The 23357-nt window shown below is 41.5% G+C and overlaps 1 protein-coding gene across 1 annotated transcript in view; it reads left to right on the top strand.

Moving 5' to 3' along the window:
• The first annotated feature begins 21740 nt into the window (after positions 1–21740).
• Positions 21741–23357, top strand: part of trim44 (tripartite motif containing 44) — a 244035-nt gene continuing 242418 nt past the window's right edge. The window contains exon 1 of the mRNA XM_039743940.1: positions 21741–22656. Coding sequence (XP_039599874.1) covers positions 22114–22656 — 543 coding nt within the window. The 5' untranslated portion in view covers positions 21741–22113. The remainder of the gene's footprint in view (positions 22657–23357) is intronic.

Here is a 23357-nt window from a genome sequence, read left to right as displayed (position 1 = left end):
TTCGAGGGACAATTAAGGCCTTTTACATTTGTGCTGAAACATTTCCATCCACTTCTATAATGAGTATTCATCACGGGGCAGTGATGGGCTTTCAATGATTTCTATGGAAAAGACAAATTTAGAAAGCACTTAAATGGAATACATACCACTAGAGATTGTGACCAACAGGGGCCACTTGGTTAACCTGGAGATCGAATGCAAATTTCTCTACATGCTGATATTATTTATTTTGCAGTTGGTTACTGGAAGGAAGTTAAGTCTATTGAGTCGGAGGTCATTTTCAGTCAAAACAGTAATGCCTGGAGCAGCCTCTCCAGCAGAGCTCTTCCTCATTTAATCTCAGATCAGTGATATACACAGCTTTGTAATTTAGCCCCTTTGTTATACCAACTGAGAGGTTAAAGCATTAGAACAATCTGGACTAGCAGAGGCCATTCAGCCCACCAAAGCTCGCCTGTCCTATCCACTGAATTCTTCCAAAATCACATCAAGTTGAGTACTGAAGGCCACTAATGTCCTCTTGTCTACCACCCTACTTGATCACTTATTCAAAGTGTCTGTGGTTCACTGTGTGAAGAAAAACTTCTTGTTGTTTGTGTGAAATTTCCCCTTCACAACTTTCTGTGTCCCCGTGTTCTTGATGAACTCATTTTAAAGTCACAGTCTCAATCCACTGGACTAATTCCCTTCATCATTTTAAACACTTCACTCAGGTCTCCTCTTAATTTTCTTTTCCTTAAACTGTAAAGGCTCAGCTCTTTTAATCTTTCCTCCTAACTCATCCCCGGTAGCCCTGAATCAGCCTAGTCGCTCTTCTCTGGACCTTCTCTAGTGCTGTTATGTCCATTTTGTACCCTGGAGACCCAAACTGCACACAGGACTACAGATGAGGCCTCACCAGTGTGTTATGAAGCTGAGCAGAACCTCCTGTGACTTGTACTCCACACATCAAGGCGCTATATAACCTGACAGTCGGTTAGCCTTCTTAATGGCTTCTGAACACTGGCTGGAAGTCAATAGCTTAGAGTCCACTACGTCTCCTAAATCCTTCTCATAAGGTGGACTCTCGATTTTCAGACCTCCTATTGTGTATTCAAACTTCACAATTTTACTTCCTATGTGTAATTCTTTACATTTACTGACATTAAATTTTATCTGCCACAAATCAGACCAAGCCTGTCTGCTGTCCAAGTTCATTTGTGATGATTCAGTGGATTCTAAATTATCTGACAATCCACCTATCTTGGTATCATCTGCAAACTTAACCAGATTGTTTTTTATATTCCTATGCAAATCATTTATAAATATTAAAAATAGCAGTGGCCCGAGCACTGACCCCTGTTGGACAAACTGGACATTGACCAAGCAGTTGTGTCTGGGGTTTGTGGTGCTGCAATGCCCCCCAGCAAATTATCCATTTATGTATTTCTTTATTGAAAGTGTTTCTGTTAAAAACTATCTATCTATCTATCTATTATATAGTGCCTTTCACATCTATCTATCTATCTATCTATCTATCTATCTATCTATCTATCTATCTATCTATCTATCTATCTATTATATAGTGCCTTTCATATCTATCTATCTATTATATAGTGCCTTTATATCTATCTATCTATCTATCTATCTATCTATCTATCTATTATATAGTGCCTTTCTATCTATCTATCTATCTATCTATCTATTGTGATAAGAACGACAATAAGACATCATAAAGGTGGGGCAGCCACCTGTATAATGTGCCTTGGCTGCAAAAACATATTTTTGAAGATAGCGAGTGGTTCACAAAACAGAACTGTAGTATATAGTCAAGATGGCGGCTTTAAAGGCCATTGTAGGAAGTGATGTCATCAAAGGTGGGGCCTGAAGTGACTTCGTCAGAGGAGGGACCGAACGTGACTTAATCAGAGGTGGGTCTGGAAGTGATGTCATCAGAGGCGGGGCCAGAAAGTGACATCATCAAAGGTGCCGGAACCCTGTGGGATTTCCCGAGAATGGTCTGCAAGGGATCGAGAAAGATAATTTGTGCTCCCCGTCCGCCCCCTTGTCAGACATGGAATTGACATTATTCATGCCCTTTAGGTGACTCCTACTTGCACGTGTGTGACACTATCTATTTGTCTGTCTGTCTATCTATCTATCTATCTAATAATAACAGCAGGCATGTCATGTCTACCAACTTACTGCCCAAATTCTAGAATGGATGTTGTATCCATCAGGAACATCCAAAGGTTTTTCTAAGGCTTTTCTGAAATGGTCAGAATGAAGATTCCTCCCATGGAGAAGTGACACAGCTCTGCCACCTTCCTCTTCCTGAATATTACAGATTTAAGTTTGTCCAGTCTAAAGTATTTCTATGCCCCTTCTCCAGACCCTGGAGGATCCTTCTGCATCCTTGCACCACTGTTTTACACCTTCAAGTTCTTCTTCTGGCAGTTGCCCTAAACAAAGCTGGTCACGTTGGCTTCTGCACAATGCTTTACTAGTGTGCGCTGCAGAGTTGGTAGAATTATCTGGCAGGATGTCCCACGTCTGTGCTTCCCAATGCCTGCCTCTGCTGAGCTCGGTGGCTCCAATCACTCCCCATTAACCTGTGGCGCCCACCGTTTTGTTGATGGATAAGCCGAATGCTCTGCTGCCTTCTGCCTCATTAGGCCAGGTAATGAAGGCTTTCAAATCTAGTAATTTACAGCGCTTTTATGAGCCTCAAAGACGTTTCCAGAGGCCCAGCGCTCTGCTGCCGCAGCAACTTTCTTCCATTAAATTTTTGCTTCTCCGGCTGTCTCAGAAAACGGAGATGATTTAAGGGAATGGCAGAATCCCAGAATGCACAAGGTGCCCGGTGTAAATCAATCGGCAGGCTGATGAGCCTGAGATGATCACAAAGGCGAGGCGGATGTGCAATGACGCCGACTGCACAACACAACACTCCTGATTGATGTACAGAAGGAGACAGGGAGGCCTGCTGTACAGCTGCACACCAGTGTCCAGTTTTCAGCTGTTCTTGGGGTTCACTGGAGTCACAAATGGCCACCAGACACACTGGACAACTCTGTACTTCTCCACAAGCGCATCTACAATAGATCTTCAAACAGGCCTATGTCATCTGTACATTGATCCCTGAAATGGTCTGTCAGGGCTAAGCTCAGGGTCTCAAAGGTCAGGGGGGTTCTTTAATAAAGATGAAACTAAGTGAGCCTTGGAAGCTGAACCCAGATGTGCTGCTAAGAATTTCTGGACCATCTGAATGGTCAACAGCAAATCGTATTAAAGGAAGACACGACAACATTTGAAGTCGCTCTCTCTAATGGTAATAGACAGTGGACTGACTGAAAACTTGCACTTTGGTGGTATTGTTAATTGATGTGCCAGGAGAAAAACAAAGTATATTTATTACGGTCAAAGATAAATAATCTCATCTGCTCCACTCTGGTCATATCCTTTTGTTGCCTCCTCACAGAATTCCAGCCTGTTAGTAAAACACGACCTCCCTCTTCGGACCCCATGCTGACTGTTCAGTAAAACTCCTGCACTTACCATGCGTTGCTCAATCTTATCCTTAATAATTCCTTCCAACCTGCGATGCACATTAAACTCACTTGGTTGCTTGGATCTGCCTGCTCACCCATTGTATATAATGGGATAATATTTGTCATTTTCCAGGACTTTGGAGGGCAGCACAGTGGCACAGTGGTAGCTCTGCTACCTCGCAGTAAGGAGACCAGGTTTTGTATCCCAGGTCTTCCCCGTGTCTATGTGAGCTTCCTCTGGGTCCAAAGACATGCAAGTTAGGTGGACTGCTGATACTAAATTGAGTCTAGTTGGTGTGTATATGTGTGTGTTCACCCTGTGATGGACTGGCACCCTGTCCAGGGTTTGCTCCTGCTTTATGCCCTGTGTTAGCTGGAATAGGCTCCAGCAGACTCCTGCGACCCTGTTCAGATTTTGAATACTTGGTTAGAAATGATGTGTCTGGATTAATTTAAAAGAATGTAATATATTTTTAGTTTGCTGCAACACCATTCTGTTTTGACTTTGTGTTTGCAGTTTCCCAGAATTCACTGCTCCATGCTCCTTAGATTCATCTTGAGAGTGATAACTGAAAGATCGTCCTCAGCAATGCCAGGGTATACCAGTTTAAGAAATGACTGACTGATGACAGTCCTTTGGAATTTCCCCAGTGCGCAGGGACTTCCTAAATTATGCATTAAGGGTTTTATATCTGCACTCACTAACCTCTTTAAGAGCTCGATGGTAAATGTTAGCTGGTCCTGGTGATTTGTTTGATTTTAGCCTTTTTATTCTGAGCAGCTCTTCTCTCTTTACAATTTCTAAATCCCTCAGTACCTCCTTAGTAGACCCTGTTACTGCTGGAAGGTTATCCACTTCCTCAACTGTGAACACCTCAGATAAATGATAAGTTTAGAGTGTCCGCTATTTCACTGTCTGTATCTTTTAATTCTCCTTTACTCATCCTATGCACTTAATCTCCTCCTTGACTCTTCTATTACTGCTAAAATATTGAAAGAATCTCTTTGGGTCATTTTTCACCATATTTGCTATATTCCTGTATAACCACCTTTAACCTCCCTAATATTCTTCTTAATGGTTGCCCTCATGTTCTCATACACCCTACAATTCACTTTGGATTTATTAGTCTTACTAGGGGGCTTCAGCCCCTGCTCGCTTTGTTCGACAAAGCGCCAGCCTGCACTACATGCCAGCCACTTCACATCTTTGCCACTCACGTATGTGGATTTCACTTTCACCAAAAAACAAAACTTTTAATTCTCGTAGATACGCCTGTTCATTGGGAAGAAACACTACTTTTCCCTGATGGCAACACGAATTAGTCGATCTACGAGTCTCCGACTTAAAGTTTAAATTCCAACAATATACTCCATCTCTTTTCGCTGTTCTGTTATTCCATCAAGTAATAATTTCCGTTTGTTTGCGTTAATGCAATATTTACTTTTTAGCAGAATTTTAGTACTTTCATTATCTCTAACCTGCTCTGCATTAGAGCTTCAACGTTTTTGAATTCTTTACGACTTTCTACTCTGTCATCTACTCTTTGTCTTTTATTTCCGGCCCTGGGCGTGGTTAAATCTCTTGGCACAAAGTCTCGTCTTGCGGAAAGTGAAAGTGTCACGTCTCGTCCCAGGTTAAAAAGTTTCGTCTTGTCCCAGGATTTCTTTTATTATAACAGAGAGCTATGTCTTATTTGTCTGTTTTTTTTTCCTTTGCAGCTTCTTTTCAACTTCTTTATAACCCACTAGGGAGTTTTTTTTAATTTCTGATTAATTCTAAACGTAGGTATGTACTTGTTCTGCATTAAAAGTAAAACATTTTTAAACCTGTTCCACTGCTCCTCGATTGTCTCCACGCTTACATTCTTCATTATGTAAAGCACTTTGAGCTACATTTTTTGTATAAAAAAAAAAATGAATGTTGTTGTTGTTAAAAGCTTATCCAAGTCCATCTTACTTCGACTTAGCCGCATCTGCTCAAAACTTGCCCTACCAAAATTAAACCATTAAACAGTTTTAGTCTTTACATTTGTACTCTTCCGAAATATTTAAAATTATATTATATTATGATTACACGACCCAAGTGGTCCAATCACATCTACACCCTCAATATTATCCTGATTATTATAAAATACTAAATCCAGACAGGCTTCACCTCGTATTGGTGCCTTAACATACTGTGTTTAAAAACAGTCACTGATTACGTCTAAAAACTCCTGCTCTTGTGTGCCACCATCTGCAAGGTTATCCCTTTTAATATTTGGATAATGAAAGTCCCCCATGACTATAATATGTCCCTGTAAATTTGCCTTTTTAATATTACTAAAAAGATGTTGGCATTTGGCGGCCTATAACGCACTCGTTACCTAAGGCCGCTTTCCTGATGAATCCAGACGTGCTCACTAAGATGGGGTTCATCCTCTGATTGAGGAAGACTTGCATTTCCATTCTGTTTGACATAGACAGCGTCCCCCAGTGTGTACCCGGCCATGTTATACCCATCGGCATCTTTTTTATTTAGCCAGGTTTTTGTTTTTGCTAGATGATAATTATGCTCCGCTACACTCAACTCCACCTCTCCTGTTTATTTATTTATTTTGTGTTCAGTGCCAGGCTGTCATCTGCAAACAGGGCCATGGCAGAACAGTTTTTAATATCCAGATATGAAAACAAAGCAGAATGTGAGATGGTGAAGGGATTTGAATATTTTTTGAATGCACTATAGGTAAATATGTACAGCCATGTGAAAAAGAAAGTGCACCCCATGGAAACTGTTGACTTCTTCAGCTTTTTATACAGACAGTACACTAGATCTTCATGCAAACGGTGACTAGAGATTAAGGTGATGCACTTGAGCAAATGACACATCAGTCTGATGCAGTATGTGGTATTCATTCTCTTAATCTAAGTTAACAAAAATATGCACATTTCTCATATGGAAAAATAAAGTCTACCATTTGCAGTATTCATACTTCAAATCCATCAAATTAGAATAGAAAGAAGGTGTATTCTGTCCATTTGTTACTTTTGTGGCTTTAATGTATGGTATTCCCCAAGTTGATTTGTTAACATTGTAGAAGAGACTACAGGGCAAGGTTAAGAGTATTGGGGCATCTTGAGGCCAACCCCGTATAATTTTAAGTATAAAGGAAATGCATGTTAGAATGCAAAAGCGATTCATCCTGAGTTCCATCTTAGGTAGACTGATTAGGATGGCGGCTCTGCCAAACTTAAGGCAATCTGAGAGGAAGAGGCGGGTCACACAGTGCCACCTCCTGTCTCAGCGGAGAATTACCGTCATCCAAGCTTTCAAGCAGTTTGCCATGGACACACACATGATAACGTGTATAGTTAATAGCCCACCTGTTGCACGTTGTAGAGTGGGCTTCCCTATTACTACAATAAATGCATGGTGGATCCTCTGGGGTGAAGACCATATTTTCAGCTCTCTCTCTCTCTCTAATTTTATTTTACTTGACATGTCTGTGTACGATGAGTTACGTGTTATTGAGTTCTCATATGCAGCTTTTGTAAGTTTCATTAAAAGGTTAGGGTTTATTCTTTGAACGCTGTGCCACTGGGTTTTGATGTAACTCGGTGAGGTGTACAAGGTGTTCTTGTGAATATTTTGGCCTTTAATATTGATGTATTAATAATGTTGGTCTTGTAATAATTTGTAATCAGTTTGATTTACAGTTTCATAAGCATTGGAGAGAAGCCATTTTAATGATGTTGTGACATGCAACACAGCCCCACCACGCTACGTGTCCTGCTTCAACGGCGCCTTTGCAGCCCCGTTGTACAGCAGTGTGTCCGTTGGCCATAGGAGGCTCATCACCAACAACCTCGCAATCCCATCGCGCAACTTGTCTGTCATCATCAGCAACCTTACAACCCCGTCACACAGTATGTCCATCGGCCATAGAAGGCTCATCACCGTGACAATGAGTTCCCTCCCAGTCTCGCCATGCAGAGCGTTCATCAGCCGCGGACTGATTGCCGACCTGTGGGGTGCTTTAATTCAGCCAATGACCTGGCCCACTTTCTCTTTGTCCCCTCTCCTCCAGGACGATCCTATCCCAGTCGCAGATCCACAGCCGCGAGACCAACCTGATGAGGAGGATTTCCAGTACCCAAACTGAAGATGGGATCCGAGGCGGAATGACTAATGAAGTCACTGCTTGTTTGCTGTGTTTGTGTGTCGTGGAGTGGTAGCTTCAATAAATACGCTTGCTCTTCCTGTTTGAAGTGCTTTTAATAAAGCTGGTCAGGTGCTGGACAGTGACTCACACATCACCATGTCCTGTTCTTTTTAATTACTAAAATGGTTTGCAAATGCATTTCTTGTTAAGAATATTCCTATTGTAATCTGTTCATTTAGCCAAAAAGGGGGGCCTTTTGCTTGACTTCTCATTGCATCCATAATGGCTAACAGGATACAACACCCTAGTACTACTACTTGTTAAGAATATATAAGTGCATTATAAAAGACAGGGGGCACCACTGAGCCTCAAAACCCCAGACCCACCACACTAAACAATCCCAGGTGTTAAATGCAGAAAATGCCTTCTTATAGAAACCAATTCCACAGCCTTTCAATGAATGATCCTCCTCCTCCTCTAGGTGAGCTTTGTCTTCGGCCTCCTGACTCTACTGTACAGTAATCTACACGTGAGGTGACTTGAGAATTAGCCGATACTTCAGTACTGTGTTGGGGAAGAACAGGACAAAGTCTAGAAATGTTTCGGAGCTGGAAGAAGGCAGCCTGAGAAATGTTATTTATATGGGAGGAATTATTTAATAACTAGAAATTAAGCCCGTTACAATAACGGGCGCTAGAACAGTAGTGCATAAACATTAGTAGGAACAGTCGATATTAAATGGCAAGGGACCTCGTATGTGGCTGTAATATGCGTCACTGGATTGTGTGCCTTTCATTTTCTCTCTCAGGAATACTGGTTTGTATTTCCGTAAAATGCCTGTAATTTTGTATGACAGTAATGCAGTCGAACCTCGGTGGAACCGAAGTAATTTCCCCCATAGGATTGTATGTAAATACAATTAATCCGTTCCAGACCGTATGAACTGTATGTAAATATATATTTATTTTTTTAAGATTTTCAGCACAAATATAGTTAACAATACCATTGAATGCACAGCGTAATAGTCAACTAAATGTAAAAACATTGAATAACAATAAGAAAACCTTGAACAACAGAGAAAACTAACACTGCAAGAGTTCGCGCTACAGCCTTACGACCCGCTCGCTAAAATAACTTTTTTTCAATGAGTTTTAAGCACAGGGGGAAAAAAATGAACATTTGAAAAATCTGTAATTTAATAAACAACCAAGAAAAGTAACATTGCAACAATGCACACGCGCGCCTGTGTGTGTGTCTGTCTGTCTGTCTGTCTGTCTCTGTAGCGCGCCTGTGTGTGTGTGTGTAAGTGTGTCTCTCTGTCGGACGGGTGGGCGTGCGTGCGTGTCTGTCCATCTCTCGCGTGGGCCTGCCTGCGCGCGTGTGTGTGTGCGTGTCTGTCTGTCTGTCGCGCGCACGCACCTGTGTGTATCTCTCTCTCTCTGCACATACAGGGAATGCACAGGAAGAGACTGAACATGTCCCGTGTGGTCCCGCGCATGCGCACTTCACCAGAAGACACACACACACGGACACTGGATGCACGCAAGGATTTTATTAAAGAGGATGATAATAATAATTACTATTATCTATACTAATAAAAGGCAAAGCCCTCACTGACTGACTGACTGACTCATCACTAATTCTCCAGCTTCCCGTGTAGGTAGAAGGCTGAAATTTGGCAGCTCATTCCTTACAGCTTCCTTACAAAAGTTAAGCAGGTTTCATTTCGAAATTCTATGCGTAATGGTCATAACTGGAAGCTATTTTTCTCCATATACTGTAATGGACGTTAGCCCGATGGCCGTGGGGGGCGGAGCTACGTGTGACATCATTACGCCTCCCAATCATGTGAACTGACTGTGACCACAGTACCTAGAAAAAAAGGAAGAGCCCTGAAGAAAAATGCCAAATACTTTATTCGCAAGATACAAGTTTAATGAGAAGACACGAGGTATAAACGAGACTTTGGATCACTTTGTAACGGAGTTAAAATTGCTGTAGCGAGAAACTTTTAAGTGCCGGGTCTTAGCTAACATTAAATAACGCCGTGGACATCGCAAGATCGCACGAGAGAGCACAGGCACAGCTCAGAAGCTTCGATGCATGTACTCCGAGCGGCTCACGTGAACTGACTATGAGCGTAGTACGTAGAGAAAGCAAGACCTCTAAAGAGTGTGGAGAGTTTTGCTCACGTGAACGTGTCTGCAAAAAGTGGCGTTTGAAGACACGCACAGGAGTGGAGTGTCGACAGTGCCATCCCGGAGAAGTAAATGGCAGGGCCGTCTCTCCAGTCTACATGAGACCCACCGCGACGCTCATATCGTCAGCGAAGACATCTCTCTACACTATATTAAAGAAAAAGGCAAGATTCCTTTCTTTACACATTTTTTCCTTTTATCCCCAACCAAAGCCTTTCTCTCTTAACACAGCAGAGGACACAAAAATGATTTTCTTTTAATTGCTGGTAATGCCGGTAAGGCACATTACCACAGGCAGAAATTTGGACATTCACATAGAAAATGTAATTTCTATACCACAGCCGTCGTGTAGCGCCTTTCAAAAGGGATCTACTACCGAGAGATGATCCATATAGGCCTACATTTTAGCTGCTGTTAATTACTTACCTGTTGTGTTACACAGTCTTTAAAATGTAGTTTACCCGCAACCACTCCAGTAGTGCTCAATGTACCTGTACTTCTTAAAACGTTAATGTTTTACTGTTTAATAACTTATAGACTACATTTTATTTTTTTCCCTTGCACTCAGTGAGCGAGGCCAATGGCTGATCAGTTATATATATATATACAGGGAGTGCAGAATTATTAGGCAAGTTGTATTTTTGAGGAATAATTTTAATATGGAACAAACACAGTGCTATCAGTCAATCCAAAATGTTAATAAACCTGAAACCTGAATGTTTCACAACGGAAATGTGAGTGTGAACATCATCAGGGGAATACATATGTGCGCACAATTATTAGGCAACTATTAGTGTGCAGATTTATTATGCAACTAAAGGAAAATGAAAATTTTCCCATCTCACTTGTTTCTTTTCATCTGTTATAGTGAGAATAATAAACAAACACCTCAAAATCTACAAATAAACATCTCTGACATTTCAAAAATCAATCAATCAATCAATCAATGACCAATATAGCCACCCTTCTTTCCAATAACAGTCATAAGCCTTTCCATTCATGGAGTCTGTCAGTTTCTTGATCTGTTGACGATCAGCCTTTTGTGGAGCAGTGACTACAGCCTCCCAGACACTCTTCAGAGAGGTGTATTGTTTTTCTCCCCCGTAAATCTAGCGTTTAAAAAGTGCCCACAAGTTCTCGATAGGGTTTAGGTCAGATGAGGAAGGGGGCCATGTCATTATTCCTTCATCTTTAAGGCCTTTACTGGCTGGCCACGCAGTGGAGAACTTCGATGCAAGTGATGGAGCATTGGCCTGCATAAAAATCATGGTCTTCTTCCTGTATCACTGTTTGAAGAAAGTGTCTTCGAAAAACTGGCAGTAGGTTTGGGAGTTGATTTTGAGTTCATCTTCAATGCAAAAAGGTCCAACTAGCTCATCTTTAAAAATACCAGCTCATACGTTGGAGTGGAGCTCTGTGCCCATTACTGATCCACAGGTCCATCCATCTGGTCCATCAAGAGTCACTCTCATCTCATCGGTCCATAAAACCTTTAAAAAAAATGTCTTCAGATATTTCTTGGCCCAGTTTTGACGCTTTCAACTTATGTTTCTTGTTCAGTGGTGGTTGGGTTTCAGCCCTCCTTACCTTGGCCATGTCTTTGAGCACTGAACACCTTGTACTTCTGGGCACTCCAGGTAGGTTGCAGCTCTGGAATATGAAAGTACTGGAGGATAATGGGTTCCTGGTAGCTTCACGCTTGATTCTTCTCAAATCTTTGGCAGCTAATTTGTCTTTTGTTCTCAACATTTCTTGCGACCCTGTTGACTATTTGCAACAAAATGTTTGATGGTTCTGTGATCACACACCAATATCTTAGCAATTCCAAAAGTGCTGCATCCCTCTGAAAGACTTTTTACAATTTTTGACTTTTCAGAGTCAGTTAAATCTCTTTTTGGCCCATTTTGCCTGAGGAAAACTAGCTGCCTAATAATTCTGCACACCTTGATATAGGGTGTTGATCTCCTTAGGCCACACCCTCCCTCATTACACAAATACACATCACCTGACGTGCTTAAATCCAATAAGCATTCAAGTTAATACAGCTTGGAGTTGGAATATACGCATTAAAAATGATGATATGGTCAAAATACTCACTTGCCTAATAATTGTGCACACAGTGTATATATATATATATATATATATATACTGTATATATGTATATATATACTGTATATATATATATATATATATATATATATATATATATATATATATATATATATATATATATATATATATATATATATATATATATATATATATGAATGAATGACCTCCAAAGAGCGCGGAGACTTTTGATCACGTGAACGTGTCTGCAAAAAGTGGCGTCTCCTGCCCTTCAAAAGTCGAGCAGCCATACACCCCGATCTACATACTGTCAAATAAACGAAACACATGCCGTGGTGCAACACGAGAGGCTTCGCCTCTAGAGTTGACGTCCGAGGTTCGATTCCCGAGAGTGAGTGCAGTGAGTGTGTACGCCTGATGAGCCCACAATTAGGGTGAAACACGTGCCATGTATTGTTTGCATTATTTGACAGTGAAACTATTTCAGTATATTCAATATATATAAATCAGTGCTTCTCGATTCATTTTATCCTCGCACCCCCTTGGTTTGAGAAGATGTATGAAAAAATATGAGGTTAACACAGAAAAACAGATCACCAATTGAAGCTTTATGAATAATGGATACTTTATTCCCCATCAATAATTATTTTGGTAAAGCCATACTCCGTGTGATCCTCCTTCCATGTTCTAATTTTTTCGTGTCTGTTTTATCTTGGTAGAGTAATATATATATTGCTCTACTTTCCCCTATTGTATTATTAATATGTAGCCTTAGAATGCCTAATCTCACAGACTTACCACTGTATATAACTTATCCCCACCTTCCCTTCTATATCTATAACCTCAGGCAATTAGATGTAGTAAAAAGACAAGCAGGAGTTAAGTTACACATAAAATAATGTATTACTGATAACATTCATAAATAATAACAAAATGCAAAGTACATTTGAATATTGGCAACCATACAACCTGATAAAATGGTGATGTGTAACTCAGGTGGCACACAGACTTGTAGTTACTTAAAATGTCTCTAGTTAAGGCATCGTTGGTGCTCAGCTTTCAGCCACATGTCTGTTCAATATGGCTGAAGCTGTACTCTTCATTGTGTTGTCTTCATCCTCACAGGTTAGCAAGAGAGATGCTTCTTCATCATATGTGAGTCAGTCAGAGAGAGAGAGAATGTGGTTGAGCAGCTACATTTATAGACGTTCTCTCCAATTCCTAGAGCCAATAGGACATCATGGTACTTAAAGGCCTCTGAGACAAGCCAATTCCAAACAGCCATACCTCAGACCAATGGGAGAAATAGGACATTTTAACACCTCAACCCCCCAAGACCATATATTAAGCTAACCTGGCTTTGTGTGGGGGATCAAACTGGTTTAGGACACATCCCCCCAAATCCTGTCATAAAATTACAAAGAGACAGTCGTAAAAAGGGGGATGGGGGAAGGCAAACATGAATACCTCTCACCACTTGGTTTGCCTAAATTATAAATAAAGACATACAAAACATTTATCAAGTTATATGCAAAATCTCACATCACAACAGCGACTAGCCATGATTACATGAACGGTAAAAAAGTAAAAGCGAAGCGAGGGTGACTTATTCAGGCGGGCAGGCGAAAGCTCAATAGCTTGAATTTGGATATAAGTAGATTCTATTTAGTCTCCAGAAATATCTTTGGTAGGAATGTAAGTTAAATTTACTCTTTAAATTTCTATGGTGAAGAAAAATGTATGCAATGCTGACTAAATTTACCTTTCATTCCTACCAAACATATTTCTGTCGACTAAATAAAAATTAATTATATTTAAAATTTAAATAGAACTTGAACAGATACAATACTTCATAATACCCACACAGCACTACAGTAAGTGCACATAAGAGCAGGAGTCATACATTTTAACAAACAGCGTATTGCACTGATACGAAATAGTCTGGCCATTTAATTATTTAGGAATGGATAGATAAATTAAGATTTTATACAAATAATGTTTTTCATTTTTCTTCCTCGATGGATTCTGGCACCCCGAGCAACAGCTGCTTGCACCACAAAGGAGATATGTACAGTATATATATATATATATATAGAGAGAGAGAGAGAGATATATATATATATATATATATATATATATATATATATATATATATATATATATATATATATATATATATATTGTGGAGCCAACCCAGACACAGACAGGCGGACATGTTGTTTCTCAACCACCACACGTTTATTTACAATATTCACAAGTATTTAATTGGTCACACAGACCCAGTTCAGTGCACAAACGAACCCCAAATACAAAGTCCTGGCCACTCAATGCCTTTTCTTCAGGCCGCCTCCACAGCTCTCCTGAGCTTTGTCCATTCCTCTTCTGGCCACGCCTCAGCGTGGCGGAAGTGCCGGCTGTCTTCCCGGCAGCTCTCCGGGCGTTGTCCTAATTCTTCCCCCCAGCACTTCCGCCACACCAGGAGCTTCCATGACTTGTACCCGTGGCCCCCAAAACAACCAGGAAGGCGACCCCCACGTGATCCAGGGTGGGCACAGACCCACATCCGGTCCCTCAAGACGTCCCAGCCGGGTCATGGCCCCTGGCATCCCTGACAATATATATAATATATAGTGTGGTCCCCGGCCGGGCTCCAGCCCAGGAGGAAGAGAGGAGGGCGTGTGCCTCCTCCAGACCGCGAGGGGGCGTCCGTCCTGGTTATGCAGGAGGCCTCGGTAGGGGCTTGAAGCCCGCCTGTAGGGACCCGTGGCCACCGCCAGGCGGCGCCCCAGTGCCTATTTATCCCGGGAGCCCGGCCCTTCCGCCATACCAGGAAGTGCCGGGGAAGACGACAGGGGACACGCGGACGGCTTCCGGGTGCGCAGTCGGCACTTCTGCCACACAGTGGCCAAGTTTAATTGCTGGGAAGCAACTGGAGCCCATCCGGGTTCCTATAAGAGGGGCCGCCTCCCTCCAGTCATTGGTGGATGTCGGGAGGTAGTTGGCAGAGCTGGAGAGAGGACAGGAGGCGGCCAGAGGAAAGGCACAAGGACTGTGAGCCCTGGACTTTGGGGGAATCGGTGCAAGAGGCACTGGGGTTGCACATGAGCAGAAATTGTAAATATTGTACAATAAACGGTGTGTGGGTGAACAATATGTTGTTCGTTTGTGTGTGTCCGGGCCAGCGTTCACAATAGATATATATATATATAGATATAGATATATATAGATATAGATATAGATATAGATATATATATATATATATATATATATATATATATATATATATATATATAACAGTGACAAAACAATTGCATTCATCACATTGACAATCATGTTACGTTATTTTCAAAATGTTTCCTTTTCTTTTTCATTACTTCTTTAACACATTACTTCTCCGCTGCAAAGCGAGGGTATTTTGCTATATATATATATATTTAAAATATAATGTGTGTGTGTGTGTATGTATATATGTGCATATATATATATATATATATATATATATATATATATATATATATATATGTATATATATATATATATGTGTGTGTGTGGGTGTGTGTATACAGTATATATGTACAGTATATTTATATTTATGTGTGTGTGTGTGTATATACATATTTACAGTATATACAATGGGTGGGCCTCTCTGGCAGGGTCTTAAATTGGTTTGAATCCTACCTGGCAGGTAGAAAATTCATTGTTAGTTGTGGTAATCACAACTCAAAGACCCCTGATATCCAATATGGTGGTCCACAAGGCTCTATCCTGGTCCGCTGCTCTTCTCAATCTACATGCTTCTGTCAGGTCAGATTATCTCAGGGCACAACGTGAGCTACCACAGCTATGCTGATGACACACAGCTGTACTTATCAACAGCACCTGATGACTCCGACTCGTTCGATACACTAACACAATGTCTGACTGGTATTTCTGAATGGATGAATAGTAATTTTCTCAAACTAAATAAAGAGAAAACTGAAATTTTAGTAATTGGCAATAATGGATTCAAAGAGATTATCAGAAATAAACTTGATGCATTAGGATTAAAAATTAAGACGGAAGTAAAAAATTTAGGGGTAACTGTTGACTGTAATCTGAATTTTAAATCACATATTCATCAGATCACTAGGACAGCATTTTTTCACCTAAGAAACATAAGTAAAGTTAGACCTCTTATATCACTGAAAGATGCTGAGAAATGAGTTCACGCGTTTGTTTTCAGTCGACTAGATTACTGTAACGCACTCCTCTCAGGACCACCCAAAAAAGACATCAATCAGTTACAATGAGTGCAGAATGCAGCTGCTAGAATCCTAACTAGGAAAAGAAAATCCGAGGACATCTCTCCAGTTTTGATGTCACTACACTGGTTGCCTGTGTCATTCAGGATTGACTTTAAAATTCTGCTTATGGTTTATAAAGCCTTAAATAATCTCGCTCCATCTTATATATCAGAATGTCTGACACGTTATGTTCCAAATCGTAACCTTAGATCTTCAAATGAGTGTCTCCTTAGAATTCCAAGAACAAAACTTAAAAGAAGTGGTGAGGCGGCCTTCTGCTGTTATGCACCTAAAATCTGGAATAGCCTGCCAATAGGAATTCGCCAGGCTGATACAGTAGAGCACTTTAAAACACTGCTGAAAACACATTACTTTAACATGGCCTTCTCCTAACTTCACTTTAACTTAATCCTAATACTCTGTATGTTCAGTTCATCATAATAACTATTCATGGTGGCTCCAAAATCCGTACTGACCCCAACGCTCTCTTCTGTTTCTTTTTCCGGTTTCTTTGTGGTGGCAGCCTGTGCCACCTCCACCTACTCAAAGCATCATGATGCTCAAACATTGATGGACTGAAAGCCAGAAGTCTACGTGACCATCATCATCATCAGGTCCTTCCATGAAAACCCTAAATCCAAAGAGGACTTTTTGATTTATGTTAGGTAGATTGCCCAGAGGGGACTGGGTGGTCTCGTGGTCTGGAATCCCTACAGATTTTATTTTTTTTCTCCAGCCTCTGGAGTTTTTTTTTTTGTTTTTTCTGTCCACCCTGGCCATCAGACTTTACTTATTCTATGTTAATTGATGTTGACTTATGTTTATTTTTTATTTTGTCTTCTATTTTTCTATTCTTTATTTTGTAAAGCACTTTGAGCTACATTTTTTTTGTATGAAAATGTGCTATATAAATAAATGTTATTGTTGTATGTATGTATATATGTATATGTGTCTGTATATATACTGTATTTATATATATGTAGATGTGTATATGTATATATCTATAGATATGTGTATGTGTGGATATGTGTATATGTAGATATGTTTATATGTGTGTGTGTCTGTGTGTGTATACTGTATATACGAGTATATATGACAGCAACACTCATATCAATGACAAAACAATTACATTAACAATCATGTTACGTTATTTTTAAAATGTTTCCTTTTCTTTTTCATAACTTCTTTAGCACACTACTTCGCTGCGAAGTGCGGGTATTTTGCTAGTCTAATATATAAAGCAGAGTCAATGTGTGTATGTATGTATGTATGTTTGTCCGCCATACAAATCTGCACCAGGAGTCCGATCGACACCAAACTGGGCATGGGGCTCCTTTGTGACCAGGAGAAGGTCATGGAGTATGCTTGGTTGGGAAAAATGTTCATGGTGACCCGCAGGGCACCTTTTCAGCGACACAACATTCGGCACACATCCCCGTACTTATCATCGACAAAATGGCTGCATGTTACAACAGACATTCACCGCAGCGCCATCTAGCGGTAGCTTTGGTCTCTGTGTATCGCTCTTCACCCATGTTTCTTTAAATTGCCAACAGATGGCAGAAGTGCCCAAGTATTAGAAGGCCGACTGCTTTGATCGGGTTACGGGGAACTGTCGTATGGATGTAAAACGTGAACGACCCAGTCCACGTGACCGGCTGACACACCCGCGTTTCCGCATGTCACACTCCCACACACACTGATAGTGCTGTATTTCATTCACCAACGTACGTTATATGGCAGCACGTTTGAACAGAGACTCGCCTTATAAAGACAGCATCCTTCCCCCACCATTTTCCCCAAAGGCAGCACCGGTTCTATGTCACTTCTCTCTGTAGTTAACGTCCATTAGATGATATCACGGTTCAACACAGATGCTCCTTAGAAACACAGCACCCCTCCCCGCCATTTTTCCCAGTACGGTTTCAGTGCTACTCTTTCTCACTGGCTTTCCGTATTTGTGGTGCAATTTCCTCATTTTCCGACTCCCAGTACGATTTCAGTGTTGCTCTTTCTGACTGACTGGTGCTATTTTTCCGCTTTCCAATGTATTGTCAATAACGTAAATTCATCTCACTGTGGTGCTTATTCCGTATGTAATACCATGTAACACATTATAATTGTCCTGCTTTTCGCTAATATACCCATGCCAACAAAAAAAAAGATGTACAATTGGAAGGTCCACTTCAGATGGCACAACAAAGTCTGTTTCAAGGGCGTCTGAAATGCCACAGCACACAGAATCCAGAGTGGAGCAACTAACAATAAAATGTCAATCAGAAAACTGTTTGCTCTATTTCTATGTTCTGTTTCTTTCATTTGGAAAATTCACCAGTTATACATTCCCAGGCAATGCCGGGCACTCCTGCTAGTTAGAGTATAAATGGATATAAATAATTGCATTTAAACGGTTCGCCAAAATCTGTTGTATGTAAACAATACTGTTTTAAATGTTATTGTTTTTTCCACGTCTACCTGTATTAGTTTAAATGGCACGTTTGCCACTCGCAATATGGCGGACTCGCTGACGTATCGTGTCGACTGGGCAACACAGTGAATGCAGCGTCTATCTATATATGTCTATGGGCTGGACGACTTGCTTTTATGTCCGACATAGCCCCTCGAAAGCACTTCCGGGTCAGATGGACGCCTCCTGAAACAGGGAGATCTCCTCCTCCCTGCAGTGCCCTCTGGTGGCACTCAAGGACACTGGCAGAGATGTCCCTCAGAACTACGATTGCCATAAACCCCTGTGGGCATCTTTGCTGGGTTCACAGCAGCAGAGCCCTGCCATCTGTTATGTTGGGCAGGAACTGCTCTTGATATCCCAGCTCCTCCTTACCATCCACTAATTTATCCCTTTGAATGAGATGTTGGTCCAGCCCGTCCGCTGGGTTATGTCTCCTTCCATTACAGCAACGAGAAAGAGTTCAGCACGGCAGTCACAGTGTAAAGGTAGAATAAGGATATTGTGTGAGGTTAGGAATGTTGGAAGTAATCTTATTCTAAAGAAAATGTGAATAATATATTGTAAATAGTTTTGTATGTAACAAGTATGTTATAGTAAACAAACAAAAAAATGCACGGTGGCTGCTGTGTGGATGTCTGTTTCATGGTCTGCTGTTTTATTTTTGAAAAGAGAAATAAAACTTCTCCTCTGCCTCTACATGTAACTTATTTGACTTTATTTTGTCACGACGCCGAGGGGGACATGTTCCAGTCTGCCACAGAATCAGGGGTCATCGATTGGGGGCCAATGACGAGAACCTCCTTAGGGAGTCTACAGGTGGACCTGACTGTCTTATTTAAACCACAGTTATTTGAGGGTCTGCTGTTGTCTCTGCTAGTGACGTGTGTGGTGTCATCAATCCGAGATCAAAGGAGCTCTCTAAGGCCCGCAGACAGACCGCAGATGCCTAGAAGTCTGATAAGAAATTTTAAAAGATCACCAAATTATTTGAAATCTCAACTGCAAGGGAAATCATTGACAGGTGGTGAAGATTTCAAAGGATTGTGAAATAATACAGGACTGGCTGGTCCATCAAATTCAGACCAACAGCTGACCATATGATACTAAAAAAGTCTCCAAGATGAGCCAAAGACATGTTTGATGTAAACAGGAGAAGACCCTCATGCCATCGCTTAGGAATGGTAGTGGAAATGTACTGGTGTGATAAATGAAGGAATCTGGACTGGCCTGGTCAGAGTTCAGACTTGGATCCCACTAAAATGTAGTTTGAGGGATTTGAAACAGGCAGGACATGCAAAAAATCCCACTTGCACTTGAAGAACTTTTGCATGGAGCAGTGGATAAAAATGTCGCCGAGCTGATGTCAGAGACTGACAGGCAGTTATGGAAAACAACTACAAGAAGTCATGTCTGCTAAAGGGGGCAACACCAGCTTCGGAGGACAAGGGTGGACTTACTTTTTCCAGTAAACCATTAGATCCATTAATATTTTTGATGAATAAATAACTAAAAAGATCACTTTTTTCTTCTGTTTCATTTAAGTAGATCACCTTTATATGTAGGCACTGTTTTCATGAAGATCTAATGTTCAGATATGTTGAAAATGTCAACAATTTCCATGACGTGGACTTACTTTATCAGATAGATAGAAATGAAAGGCGTTATATAATAGATAGATAGATAGATAGATAGATAGATAGATAGATAGATAGATAGATCTGAAAGGCACTATATAATAGATAGATAGATAGACAGATAGATAGATAGATAGATAGATAGATAGATAGATAGATCTGAAAGGCGCTATATAATAGATAGATAGATAGATAGATAGATAGATAGATAGATAGATAGATAGATAGATCTGAAAGGCACTATATAATAGATAGATAGATAGATAGATAGATAGATAGATAGATAGATAGATAGATAGATAGATAGATAGATAGATAGATGAAAGGCAATATATTTCACTTCAACGTTAAAGAGTGTTTTGCTCATTGGCAAAAAACATTTCACACAAAATCCCTCGGAATTTCATGTTGTAACATAATAAAGTGTGAATGTGCCGCAGTGGCTAGCACTTCTGCCTCCCAGTTGTATGAATATGTTTCCACGTCCAGCAGTCTGTGTGCTTCTTCCTGTTCTTTGAAGATTTCTCTTGGCTTCTCCTTTCTCGTCCCAGTGGTTTCTCTTCTCAGAATGAGAAGAGAAAATTTATTTATTCACCATTCGTAGTCTTTATTCCCAACTGCTTCTAGCTGTCATTTCTTTTCCAGAACTCCCAGAATAGATAGATAGATAGATAGATAGATAGATAGATAGATAGATAGATAGATAGATAGATAGATAAGACAGGCAGTGGATCCCCGTGACTCTTAATTCCATGGCAAGCGACTCAGCTTAAATGCGCATTAAAATGCTCACAGCTTATCCTACTGGATGTGATGGTCGTGTCCACGTGAGCATTTCCCACATCCATCTTAGGTACAGTGGTGGTACAGTGGTAGCGCTGCTGCCTCGCAATTAGGTGGCTTGCCGGGTCCTCCCTGTGTGGAGTTTGCATGTCGGTGTCCTCCGGTTGCTCCAGTTTCCTCCCACAGTCCAAAGACATGCAGGTTAGGTACATTGGCGATCCTAAATTGTCCCTAGTGTGTGCTTGGTGTGTGGGTGTGTGTGCCCTGCTGCATATTTTGTTCCTGTCTTGTGCCCTGTGTTGGCTGGGATTGGCTCCAGCAGACCCCCGTGACCCTGTGTTAGGATATACAGTAGATGGGTTGGATAATGAATGACTGACCTTGTGTACAAAACAAGAAGACTGTTTGTAACGTTTACACCTGCAGTTATTTACGCAAGTCCTATAGGTAGAGATCTCTCGTCCGGAATCATATTTGGTTATTAATAACTCGTTCAATTATTTTCCAGCCGCTGTCCTATCACATACAATGCGTTTTTATTGCCGAGCACAGGCGCTCCGCTGTTTGAACTCGAATACGCGTCATCGTTGCCTGGAGACGAGCGGCGTGGCCTGACCCGGAAGTGGAATCCTTTGAGGAAGTGAGCGGTTTTTAAAAGTGAAAGTAGTGATTTGGAGCCTACTTTCAGGAACCATTCGGCTTTGTTATTAATTGAGCATTTCCTGGCGTGTTATTTAAAATGCAAATGGCTGCGCTCAGCTGTACAAGCGGCGAGGAGGTGAGGGAGTGATATCTGAACCCAAAATAAAGAGAACCTGACCAGTTAAGACGCCGTTTTAAAGAAGCTGGTATACAGGCTGGCGGCGAATAGAGTTGCCATTTGGGGGCAAGGCAAGTGTCGGGGCCGTAGCTGTTATAACAAAGGTAGATCATTCAACCTGTCGCGAAGGCTCCTGCAGTAACAAAACTTTGACACTGTGAGAAATACAAGAACAGGGCCGTAATGGCGACAGGTGCCTCAGGCCACCCAGGTGGGAGCTTCAACAAAGACATGACGCTCGAGCAGGATCTGCCCAGTGATGGGACGTGTGACGCCTGTGACCCTGACGACCCTCAGTCGGCCGTCAAGTTCTGTGCCAAGTGCAGCTTTGCGTTTTGTGAGGAGCACGGCAGACAGCACCAGACGAGAAGCCTGCACGATCTCGTGGATTACGGCGCGGGGATGCGCCCCTCCGTCAGGGCGATGGAGCAGGCAGAAGGCAGCCTTCAGGAGGGGGTACTGGGGGCTTCCTGCAGCCCAGAAATGGACGATGCCCAGGCTGGTGGACCTCACCAAGCAGAGAGTGAAGACGGCCACGAGCAGGCTGGTGCTTCACGGGTTAGAAACACAGCCACGGTGGAGAGACTGCGGTGTCAGGAACACGGCCAGGAGGGAACGCTTTACTGCAAACCGGACGAGAAGATCATCTGTGTGCTGTGCGCTGTTCAGGGGTCGCACCGGGACCACCAGATCATCACTCTGCCAGAAGCCTTTGCAGCTTTTCGGGTGAGTGCACACAAGGGCTGGGCAGCACTGTCGAGGGAAATCTTTCACAAAAGTTAGAGTGGAACAGGATGCCTTTATTGTCATTTAATGTGTGACTCCTAAAATGATGCAAAATGAAATAGAAATGTACAGTTAGGTCCATAAATATTTGGACAGACAACTTTTTTTCTAATTTTGGTTCTGTACATTACCACAATGAATTTTAAATGAAACAACTCCGATGTAGTTGAAGTGCAGACTTTCAGCTTTAATTCAGTGGGTTGGACAAAAAGATTGCATAAAAATATTTATGGACCAAACTGTATGTAAATATGAAAAATACAATGAGAAGGAAGGTAACAGTGCTTAGAATGGTGGGAGTGGCATGGAGAAGTTGAACTGCTCAAAGGTTGGGCTTTGAGTGTTCATGAGACGTAAAATTGACTTTGCGTTTACTGGATGTTTCACTTAAGAATCAAGTTTGTCACAGGAGTTTCTCTTAAAAATAGCTTTAGATAAAAAGGAGACACGAGACCCAACCGAGGTAAAAGGGAGTCAAAACTGAGGACACTAATGACAGCAGCCATTTTGTGCCAGTTAACAATTAGGTGGTGATGGGGGGTGATTAGGGGTCCGTGGTGGGCAAATTAACCAGAACATCAGGGTACCCGCTACTCTTTACAAAGGATGCCCAGAAATCTTTCATGAGCACAGAGAGTCAG

The sequence above is a fragment of the Polypterus senegalus genome, chromosome 1 (genome assembly GCF_016835505.1).
Source record: "Polypterus senegalus isolate Bchr_013 chromosome 1, ASM1683550v1, whole genome shotgun sequence".
NCBI lineage: Eukaryota > Metazoa > Chordata > Cladistia > Polypteriformes > Polypteridae > Polypterus > Polypterus senegalus.
Note: the sequence above shows the minus strand (reverse complement) of the source record. Positions and strands in the feature narration are given on the sequence as shown.